This window comes from Phocoena phocoena, chromosome 6, assembly GCF_963924675.1.
Source record: "Phocoena phocoena chromosome 6, mPhoPho1.1, whole genome shotgun sequence".
Taxonomy (NCBI): domain Eukaryota; kingdom Metazoa; phylum Chordata; class Mammalia; order Artiodactyla; family Phocoenidae; genus Phocoena; species Phocoena phocoena.
In genome coordinates this window covers 64,750,261-64,762,494 of record NC_089224.1, presented here as the reverse complement: position 1 = coordinate 64,762,494, position 12,234 = coordinate 64,750,261, and the positions used below count along the sequence as shown (strand labels likewise).

At 43.3% G+C, this 12,234-nt stretch overlaps 1 protein-coding gene across 1 annotated transcript in view; it reads right to left on the bottom strand.

The window, feature by feature from the left end:
* Positions 1 to 12,234, bottom strand: part of PGM5 (phosphoglucomutase 5) — a 190,580-nt gene that overhangs the window by 31,695 nt on the left and 146,651 nt on the right. The window contains exon 10 of the mRNA XM_065878766.1: positions 4,316 to 4,450. Coding sequence (XP_065734838.1) covers positions 4,316 to 4,450 — 135 coding nt within the window. The remainder of the gene's footprint in view (positions 1 to 4,315; positions 4,451 to 12,234) is intronic.

The following is a 12,234-nucleotide window of genomic DNA, read 5'->3' as shown; positions in this document are numbered from 1 at the left end:
ATAAGTCCAGGCGGAATAATTAAAGTCAATCTCCGAGAGTGGGCCCAGGCGTGTTATCCTCACCAAGGCCCCCAAATGGTTCTGACGTGCAGTCCGGGTTAGAACCACTGATCTAACCCTTCCCTTCCTGGCCTGCTCTCTCTGTACTACTGGGTTTATATTGCTGACGCTCTCAGAAACCCATCTCCAAAGAGGTGTGCAGATCTCAGAGAGCAAGAAGGTGTGTAGCTAGAGTAACCAGCTGTTTATCTGGGATCAGTGCCCCCTTTCACTCTCAGAAGTACCGTGGTTTAGAAGATAAATTATATGCTCTCCCAGCACAGTGCAAAAGGGCTCTGGGCTTTATATTGCTGGATTATAAAGTCAAAATAAGAACAGCTAGGACAAAACACCAGATGGCCTTTGGTTTGACAGATGAATCCAGTGTAGAGAGACTTCTGGTGCTTAGATATTAGTTTTTAAGGTGTTCTATGTACAGCTTATCAGAAATACATACATAAATTCCCTCAATTTGTAAGGAGGGTTAGAGAAGATCAGTCCCCTTCCCGGGGCTGGATGGGGTGGAGCGCGGTTACAACCTGCAATTATAGTTCCAAAGCCAACTGCTGATTAGTAGGGAACTGATTATCAGCCTGTGATTACCCCAGGCCTTAGCTAAACTTCTCTTTCCTTTTCCTTTTGGATCTTTTATTGTTTATTAGCTATTCCACCCTCAGGCTCAAAGGGACAAGGAAAGAAGGTGAAGAAAAAGTGAATTTAGCGGTCCTGTTAATAAGCTTGGTGGGAAAGAAAATGGAAATAACTGGACTGTTTCTGGTTACCTGTGAATTTAAATTCTTTTGGCTCATCCCTTTTTCCAAATTATTCCCAGCTGGTGTGAGGGCTCATTGAAGGCCTACTGATTGCCAGTAAAATTAAAGCAATCTTGTATTTTGAAAACTGTGTAATCTCCAAGGAATAGGCCTTGGAAGCTTTCCTTCCTAATTTACCAAGGACACAGGGTGAGGGCAAGGCAAGCACCTCTGCAACTCATCAGAGCCCTCCCCACCCCCCTCCTCCCCTCACCACCAATTCTTAGGTGCACCTGAACAGAATTTTTTAAAAAATACTTTCTGATGTAGATAAGAAATTATTTTACATCAGCTTAAGACAAATAGCATAATCACTGTTAGACAAAAGGACTCAGATGGAAAATCTACACTCAGGAGTAGAGACTTTTGTGCATATAGATTGTATCACAAGTTTTCCTAGTTGCATCACTAGGATAGTTATGAATACTTCCACAAGGCAACCACAGTATAAATGTTTAAAACATGTTCTGTTCACATGTGTCTAAAATGTCTGGAAAAGAAACTATCCATGTGCAAAGTAGAAGAGCCAGATGCTGATAAGCTAGTTAAAGGGAACTCTTGTTAAATAACAGTAATAAGGGAGTCTTCTTGTTAAATAACTTGTTAGCGTGGGTAAAACATCCAAAAATACCTGTTGCATTAGAATAAGATTATCAATGGAATCTCTACAGACCAGAGATGTACTTTTATGGGCTTCTGAGTGCAAGTGGGACTGTGTGTGGGGGGGGGATCTCTGCTTTCTGGGTTCTAAGTCAGAACAAGCTAAAAAGGTGGAAGAGGGACTTCCCTGGTGGCGCAGTGGTTGAGAATCCGCCTGCCAATGCAGGGGACACGGGTTCGAGCCCTGGTCCGGGAAGATGCCACATGCCGCAGAGCAACTAAGCCTGTGCACCACAACTACTGAGCCTGCGCTCTAGAGCCAGTGAGCCACAACCACTGAGCCCGTGTGCCTACAGCTCGTGCTCTGCAACAAGAGAAGCCACCGCAATGAGCAGCCCGCGCACCGCAACAAAAAGTAGCCCCTGCTCGCAGCAACTAGAGAAAGCCCGCGCACAGCAACGAAGACCCAACGCAGCCAAATATAGGTTAATTAATTAATTTAAAAAAATAATAAAAAGGTGGAAGAGGTCTCTGTAGCTAAGAAAGCACCACACGCTGGTGTTGCCCTGCCAGGCCCTGGACCAATAATAATATTAGCAGCTTGAGCAGAAGGCCTTATCTTTGATCTCTGTTAACAGTTAACCGCAGACTTTTCCTTCCAGAGCTCTTGGAAGGCAGAAGCAGGTGGTCCTGGAAAGCAGTGCTGGAAGGAGGCCCCCCAGTGGTTAAACTTAGATGCCTAGGGACAGTTCAGCAGTAATTGAGACAGGTGGGCCTGTGGAGAGATGCTGCTTCCTCTTCCTTAGGGGTTTAGATGCCTTTTAAAATCTTACTCTAAATTGTATCTTGACTGAAATATATTACACAGTACGGCTTAAGATGATGAGCCAGTGATGTCTGGTCTTTGAACAAGGCGTTCTATTTTCATCTAAAATTTTTAGCTAGATCATAAGCTCAGTATTCTGAGGCCCACCTAGCTGGGTCTGGCAAAACCCTCACTTAGGGTTACAAAGGGAAGGAATACCAGCGATCAGAAGAAGAGCCTTATCAATGAAGGGATTTCCCAACCATTCAAAGTGGCAAACTTTAAACCAACAGGATGGGAAATACACAGCAATGGCGATTATAACCAGCATTACTTATGGTTTCTTTGAAGTATATACTTACCACACAACCTTCTAGCAGCAGACCTGTGGTGGTTTTCAACTTCAAAGTAAACCTTAAAAACAAAGTGGTACCACTTGGCCTTAGGGGACCACCTCAGAGAGAGACTCATATGTGTATAGGGTATTTTTACATGTGTCTAATGGCTTGGACATACTTCTGCAGTTAGTGCAAAGGTAAATAAAAATAAGCAAACATCATAACCACTTATCCCGTGCAAATAGGGAAAGGAATGTTGAGGAAAAAATAGCCTCGAATCAGAGTGAGTCAGAGTTGATGAGGCCAGGAATATCATTCCTCACCCTATACGTAGCTCTGGACTTTCAGGCCCTTGCTTTAATCTCACTTCCCAACATGAGATGTAGAAGAGTTTTATATGGAAAGACAGTGTTAGCCTCCAATTCTTGCATGATTTGGTACTATCTTGGGTGAAATATACTCAGTAACAAATTATGCTGGCAGAGCGTGGCACATCCCTGCGTGGAGAGCCTGGAATCCTGAGAAGGAAAGGCCAAAGTCTCAATGCTGGCTTCGTGCTCTGCCCCTTCACACTCTCAGTGACCCAGACAACAGAGGCCTCCCAGGCCTCTTCTTCCCCATCTGGGGTAATTTTACTCCAGATAGATCCACTGGTTACAGAGTCAGGTGTAAGGTTCTATGGTACCATTTTCATCAAGTTCTTTGAGACCCTCCAAAGAAAGATACCATTAAAAACAAAAACAAAAACCACTAAATTACTTACAAAGAAAGATAACCCTCCCTGGTATCTTACTCCATCCATGGTGCAACTTTGGCAAATTATACCTGAAAATCCTGGGCAACTCTACACTGAGAAGCAGTGAGTTTTTCTTTGTTTCTCTACTTCTCCACAAAAGAAGCATTGCAGATGGAACCAATGGTTTCATCTCAAGGAACCATTTCCTCAAGGACTCTGCCTCAAAACCCAGGCTGAACTAGAGACCAAGGCAGGAAGGGGCAGCTAGCAGTGTAGATGGAAGTGCCCAACATTATAATGGGTACTTTCTGGTATTCAGTAATGTTGCCTGGAGCTTTAACAAATACAGGGGTGAGGATATGGTTGTGCTGTTGCTTTTCTAAGTGAGTTTTTAATTAGCTCTGTGCTGAAAACTTGAGGGGGCTCTGCCATACACAGGCCAGCCCAGCTGTGTCAGCGTCCTCCCTTCACTTTAAATTCAGACCAGCCATGGCCCCTCCTCTCCTCTCACAGTGGGCTATGCAGCAACCTCAAAGAGGAAGCCCTGGGTAGCATCTATAGTGGCACCTCACGGACATGGTCCAACCCAGAGTTTTCCGAACACTTGGGAACCCATCATTTACATGAGTATAGACAAGGCTCTGAAGAGTTTGACCCGCTTGACTCTAACTCAAATTTTCCTTAACTGGTGTATACAAGGTGCCTCTCTTGAGGTTACTACAATCAACAAACTGCAGAACAGTCAAGAGAGGCAAGTGGTTTCGGAAATGCTGGTCTAAACTCATAGATGCTTGAGAGCAATTTTTCTGTTTCAAACACTGCAATAAATGAGTTAAATCTGCTTAGAGTCACTCGCAGTTTGTCCTTGATAGCTGGAGCTATCAATACACCTCTCTAGAAAGTAAAATCACCCCCACTAAAGCTCCTTAAGTTTTCCAGGAGCAGTAAGACACACAGTGCTGAGAGCACAACTCTGTTCAGGTACCTGGGGCTCCTGGTCATGACCACTGGGATCCCTCTCATAGCTTTCTGCATACAGTCTGATGGTGGCCCGCACACCACTGGAGGAACTGAGCCGGAAGATGAGCCGAGATGCATCTGAGAAAATGATCCTCAGGCCCTAAGAGCAAGAATATCAAAGGATGGATCAGTGAACAAATGAATACACAGCTAAAAATGACGAACACCAACCCTGGAGATTAGCGTATTCTTAGCATCCAAAGATGCTCGGCATTGTGACAATTTATAATTGGCTCTCTACACGCACCAAACAGGACAGTGAGGTAAACCTAGAAGTTACTTAAGGTTATCTATTTGTCTCTATTCTATTTCTGTTGTCTTCTGGTTCATGTTGGGGGAGGGTTAGGAGCAAAACTATGAACAGATGCTCAAGATCCCTTGGTCTGGTGATGTAGAAATAAGAAAGCGGTAAATGTAACAAGAATGGGGTGATATTTAATAAATGTCCCAGGGGTAATACCTAGGAATAGACCTACATAATGAGACAAAAGACCTGTATGCAGAAAACTGTAAGACATTGATGAAAGAAATGAAAGATGATACAAACAGATGGAGATATATACTATGCTCTTGGATTGGAAGAATCAACATTGTGAAAATGACTATACTACCCAAAGCAATCTACAGATTCACTGCAATCCCTATCAAACTACCACTGGCATTTTTCACAGAACTAGAACAAAAAATTTCACAAATTGTATGGAAACACAAAAGACCCCAAATAGTCAAAGCAATCTTGAGAACAAAAAACGGAGTTGGAGGAATCAGGCTCCCTGACTTCAGACTATACTACAAAGCTACAGTAATCAAGACAGTATGGTACTGGCACAAAAACAGAAAGATAGATCAATGGAGCAGGATAGAAAGCCCAGAGATAAACCCATGCACCTAAGGTCACCATATCTTTGATAAAGGAGGCAGGAATGTACAGTGGAGAAAGGACAGCCTCTTCAATAAGTGGTGCTGGGAAAACTGGACAGTTACATGTAAAAGTATGAGATTAGATCACTCCCTAACATCATACACAAAAGTAAGCTCAAGATGGATTAAAGACCTAAATGTAAGGCCAGACACTATCAAACTCTTAGAGGAAAACATAGGCAGAACACTCTATGACATAAATCACAGCAAGATCCTTTTTGACCCACCTCCTAGAGAAATGGAAATAAAAATAAACAAATGGGACCTAATGAAACTTCAAAGCTTTTGCACAGCAAAGGAAACCATAAACAAGGCCAAAAGACAACCCTCAGAATGGGAGAAAATATTTGCCAATGAAGCAACTGACAAAGGATTAATCTCCAAAATTTACAAGCAGCTCATGCAGCTCAATAACAAAAAAACAAACAACCCAATCCAAAAATGGGCAGAAGACCTAAATAGACATTTCTCCAAAGAAGATATACAGATGGCCAACAAACACATGAAAGAATGCTCAACATCATTAATCATTAGGGAAATGCAAATCAAAACTACAATGAGATATCATCTCACACCAGTCAGAATGGCCATCATCAAAAAATCTAGAAACAATAAATGCTGGAGAGGATGTGGAGAAAGGGGAACCCTCTTGCACTGTTGGTGGGAATGTAAATTCATACAGCCGCTATGGAGACAGTATGGAGGTGCCCTAAAAAACTAAAAATAGAACTACCATATGACCCAGCAATCCCACTCCTGGGCATATACCCTGAGAAAACCATAATTCAAAAAGAGTCATGTACCACAATGTTCATTGCAGTTCTATTTACAATAGCCAGGACATGGCAGCAACCTAAGTGTCCATCAACAGACGAATGGATAAAGAAGATGTGGCACATATACACAATGGAATATTACTCAGCCATAAAAAGAAACGAAATTGAGTTATTTGTAGTGAGGTGGATGGACCTAGAGTCTGTCATATGGAGTGAAGTAAGTCAGAAGGAGAAAAACAAATACCGTATGCTAACACATATATATAGAATCTCAAAACAAAAAACTGGCTCTGAAGAACCTAGGGGTAGGACAGAAATAAAGACGCAGACGTAGAGAATGGACTTGAGGACACAGGGAAGGGGAAGGGTAAGCTGGGAGGAAGTGAGAGAGTGGCATTGACATATATACACTACCAAATGTATAATAGATAGCTAGTGGGAAGCAGCCGCATAGCACAGGGAGATGAGCCGGTGCTTTGTGCCCACCTAGAGGGGTGGGATAGGGAGGGTGGGAGGGAGATGTAAGAGGGAAGGGATATGGGGATATACATGTGCATATGGCTGATTCACTTTGTTATACAGCGGAAACTAACACAACATTGTAAAGCAATTATACTCCAATAAAGATGTTTAAAAAAATAAATAAATGTCCCTGGGGCCAAAGTTTGTCCCTTATGAACCTGCTGAATGCAGTCAGGTAGGCAATTTATCTATTACAGTATGACAAATTACCTGTGTTAAAGCTATCCCCACATGATGTTAGACTTTGCTTAAGTTCCGCTCTGTTTCCGTCCTCATTCCCACATTCCTCTGGTAGCCATGGAAGCCTACAATGAAATGCTCAGGAGCATCTGCCAGGTTCTGAGGGTTTCTGTATGCGTCCTCATCCTCTTGGTTCTCTCCTTCCTTCCTACTGGTAAGACCTGGCCACCAGGGTGGGGTCGGGGCAGAGCTGTGGCAGCACCTCACACTGCTGCCCAGGATTTGATTTTTGGCTCGGAACGTCACTATTCTCTATGCATCTCTTCTCATTAGTGGCAGCAACATTTTAAAAAGTATGACTGGGGCTTCCCTGGTGGCGCAGTGGTTGAGAGTCCGCCTGCCGATGCGGGGGACGCGAGTTCGTGCCCCGTCCAGGAAGATCCCACATGCCGCGGAGCGGCTGCGCCCGTGAGCCATGGCCGCTGAGCCTGCGCGTCCGGAGCCTGAGCTCCGCAACGGGAGAGGCCACAACAGTGACAGGCCCGTGTACCGCAAAAAAAAAAAGTATGACTGTAAGATCATGTTGTGACTTCTGTTGAAGGAAATTGGTTTTCTTAAGGCAACTGTGAAAGTTATTGTTATAAATAAGCATACTGGCAGGGGCGAGAAGAAAGAGAGCCGGGAACAAAATAATATGTCTGGTCACTTGTTACTTCTGAAAAAACAGAAGTCTCAGGCAACTTTGATACCAGTCATTTTCCCTAAGAAATTTACCCTGGAAACGTCTCTGGCCTCAAATCCTGCTTGTTAAGAATGGCATTATTAAAAATATTCATACATACCACGTGAACTTGATCGCTAATCTCTTACTCCCTCCCCCATCTGGTGATATCTGCTGGGAAACACTACGATTCCATCTGTGTGGTTTTCTGCTTTTTAAGTTGTGTAGGCATGGTTTGTTCCAATGCCCAAACAAAAAGCTTAGTCTCTTTTGGAGGGTTCAATGTCTGCCACAATTTGTGTAATAAAAAGGAGCCATGTCCTTTCCTGGCAGCCCATCACTCTGTTAGCTATGCAAACAGGTTGATTTTGTCTGGGATTCATTCATTAGGCACACATTTTACAGCAACCCTTAGGGATCTGGTACGGGGCTAAGCCCTGGGTATATGAAGATAAAGACAGTATTTGCTCTCCATAAGCCTGAAATATTCTATCACAATGAGCAAAATTATTTTCTTAACCACTTTATGCTGCTGGAGAAGTGAATAGTTAGGAAATTCCCAACAGAGCAAACAAAACAATTCCCTGCTATCCAGAAAGTATGGTATACCAAATTCTGTTCAGACTGACAATGAAGCCCCAAAGGTTGGTTCCACCATTGTATTCACAGCCATGTTTTTTTATATATATATATATTTAAAAAATTTTTTAATTAACTTATTTATTTATTTTTGGCTGTGTTGGCTCGTTTCTGTGCGAGGGCTTTCTCTAGTTGCGGCAAGCAGGGACCACTCTTCATCGCGGTGCACGGGCCTCTCACTATCGTGGCCTCTCCTATTGCGGAGCACAAGCTCCAGACGTGCAGGCTCAGTAGTTGTGGCTCAGGGGCCTAGTTGCTCCGCGGGATCTTCCCAGACCAGGGCTTGAACCCGTGTCCCCTGCATTGGCAGGCAGACTCTCAACCACTGCGCCACCAGGGAAGCCCCACAGCCATGTTTTTACAGACTTTAAGGCCGAAGCCCTAAAGCACCTGTTGTTGCAGATACTAAATCACTTGAAGCCACCTCTTCTGAGGACTTCCCAGACTTAACCCTTTAAAGTAGCTCCATTACACGATTAACTTCCCAGATTAGTTTATGGCCAGTGGGGGGTACTTAAGAATTCAGGGGCTTCCCTGGTGGCGCAGTGGTTGAGAGTCCGCCTGCCGATACAGGGGACGCGGGTTCATGTCCCGCGGAGCGGCTGGGCCCGTGAGCCATGGCCGCTGAGCCTGCGCGTCCGGAGCCTGTGCTCCACAATGGGAGAGGTCACAACAGTGAGAGGCCCACATACCGCAAAAAAAAAAAAAAAAAAAAAAAAGAATTCAGGCCATGATAAACCTTCAACATGTATTATCTGCTCATAGCTAAGCCCCTTTTACAGTGAAATCATGTTTTGTTTTGTTTTGTTTTTTCTCTAAGTGTAGCCATATCTTTGGCTGTACTCATGGAAGGTTGGTTAGAATCTGTATCGGGTAGCCTGGAATAGATTTTGCACTCGAAAAGATGATAAGGGAGTGAATAGCACACATCAGCCTGCTGGAAATAATCCAGTGTCTTCTCTCTGTCCTAAGGAACCATGAGATCTTAATAGAGAATCCATGTTGCTTTGTGAGACCTCCCAATGAAGACCATAACAATTCTCCTTCTCCACATGGAACAAAAAATGTTTAGACCCAGCCCAGCTCTCTTCTGCAACGACCCTAGTTCCATGTCTGCTGAGCGTCACTTGGATGTGTGAATAGTTGTGCTGGATTGCTTTGGGGTCTGCATGTTGTGCCAATGAGCTTAATGAATTTGTAACCTCAACATGAACCATGTTCTCTCCAGCATGTATCATCACCTGCTATCAACTAAATAATAAGGCCAAAGTAACCACTGACCAAGACTTGCCAAGTTTCGAAATGTTCCATAATTCCAACAAAAGAATACCAATAATATACCTGGCTTTAGAAAATTTTTTAGGTTAAACCAGGGGTTGGCAATATAGTTTGTCAGCCAAATTTGACCTGCCACCTGTTTTTATAAATCAGGCTTTACTGGAACACAGACATGCCCGTGCACTTCTGTGTTGTCTGTGGCTGCTCTTATGTTACAACTGCAGCACTGAATTGTTATGACAGAGATCGTCTGGCCCACAAGGGCTTAAATATTTACTATCTGGCCCTTTACAGAAAATGTTTGCTGATCCCTGGTAAAAACTATTCCATTATCCACAACATGGAACACTTACCCTTCAACTCTACCCCAGAAAATGAAAAATATAACCGTATGCCTATGGAAATCCCAGTAGAGAGAAACTATGAAGACTATTATAAGGGTATCCCCCAGGCACTTCACCTTCCAGTCATAGGTTCATCTGGACATATATTTGGCCCAAATCAACTTACTTCTGATCACCTACTCATGACAGAAACAGATTTATTAAATCGCATTTTAGTTTTATATCCTCACTTTTATTGCAGGGTCTGCAAGGCACTGTTATAAAATCCATTTTTCGCAGTCACTATAGGAGACTGTATGAAGCTCCACATTAGACATCCCCTCAAGAGCCAAGTTGTTAGGAAAGCCTTTCCTTCCCCGAGGAAATGGTATTTTTTTTTTCTTTCTGACAACAAGAACTTTATAACTAACCATAGTTTCCTTTTTAATATGCCTGCCAGGACACTTAATGCCAAATTTGAGGTTCAGCCCAAGTGGATCCTTATGACTTGCATAATTTAAAATTTTTCTTCTTCTTTTCTTGACTCTCTACTCTTATTTATATTTTCCCTAGTCTTGATTTCTGTTTCTTATTTATATTCTAACAACTTCATTATGTGTGTTTGCTGCCACAAATCCTCTTGAAGAAACAAGACCCAGTGCAAATGAATAAAATAAGTTCCCTTTACACTCTTAACCCTAAAGTGTTGGAATCGCTGAATTATGCCGTTGGGTCCTTCATTAGCTGATAAGCTCTGGGAGGGAAAACCCTTACGTTCCTTGTTCACCGTTTATTGATACAGCCTAGGACAAGCCTGGTACACAGTAGGCCCTCCATAGACACTTGTTGAATGAATGTCATTACATGTCCAACAGCTGGTGTGAGCATTACTGGAAGGCCTCCTTCCACATGTAACAAGGCCAACTGGAAACACACTCATATTCTTCACTAATGAACTGGGGCTACATATTCACCTTGAAGGGCAATTGTGAAAGGTACTATGCCTACTCATCCTTCATTTTTAGGGCAAGGGTCGGTTTTAGCTAAAAACAGTGGAGTTGACCCATGGTAAGTTCCTGTCCCCAGCTGTGTGATCTTGGACAAATCATTAGCTAGCCTATTGACTGCAGCATTTACTGCACACTGAAATCAGCTAGGGGTCTTTAAAAAAATTAGTGGTACCTGGCTCTCACTCCAGACATTGTGATTTAATTTGTATGGGGTGTGACTTGGGCACTGGGATTGTAAAAGCTCTCCAGGTGATTCTAATGTGTAGCCAAATGCGGACAGCACTGTCGTAGCCTTTTTTTTCTAGGTCACCTCCCTCATGTACCAAGTGACTGACTATACCACACGTCAGTCTTCAGGAAGATGCCTTTAAGATCTGAGGTTTCTTGCATATACTACCATCAGACTGGGATCTTAGGAGGCCATAACGCAGGGGCCTAATAAAACATCATGTTGCTGCTGAGTCCTGAAAGCCTCCTCCTAGCGCCTTGTCAGCAGCAGAACCACTAGAAGCATCTCCTCTTGAGCATCTGACATTAATTGTTTCTAGCACAATCTCCTAAGGAATTCCTGAAGCAACAGTGAAGGAATCCACGATACCACCGTAACCATAGCAGCTATAGGAGCGGGAATTTCCAGGATGACACAACAGCCCCAAGCTCAAAGAAGGGATGAAGATGCTCTCCTCCATGAGAAGATAACGTTAAGTATGGGGTGGGGTACACAAAGGGCACTGCACTTCCAGCCCAGGGGAAACCCTTTGAGTGGCCATAGTTGTATGCCTCAGTGACCAGGGTGGGGTTTTGCCCACCTTAGCTCTGTCCCAATGAGAAAGAATTGTTAAAGAACTGCTCCACACAAAAATCCTGCAATCCGCTTCCAGTTATCTCTGTAGCATTTCTTTTCCTCCCCAGATTTGCCCCCTCTTTGGTTTGCCGTTTGCGGAGTTTGGAAACAATATAGGAATAACTAGAGAACTGGGCTAAAATTCTGGCTTGGCTTGTTAGCTGGCGGTCTTGAGTAAGTCATTTAAGCTCTCTAAGCCTTAGTTTCCTAAAAAGCGGATGAAAAATAATACACCCTGGCTTACTGGATTGTTGTGAGCAACAGATCAGAAAATGTATGTGAAAAGTGCTTTGAAAATTATAAATCACTATATAAATAAAGCCTAAATGGCGATGGTTTGTGGTGCGATGCTACATACTTATTTTTAAATTAGGCAGGATTAACATTAATTTTATTTTTAAAACTTTGCCATGTCCTCTGAAATCACTACTAAACACAAAGATATGTTACCATTTATCTTCTCCATATCTCCCACTGAACTGGCTTCCTGGCAATAAAATTCTCTTTCCTGGATGGTCAATTTACAATCCTAAGGTCTTGAAAGGAGGACCTCAGGGTCATCCAGGCCATCTCCTCCTTTTACTGAAAAGAACAGGGAAGTCAGAAAACCTGCTCAAAGTAACACAACCAGTAAATGGAGGAGCCAGGGTTTCAGCCTATGTCTTCTCGC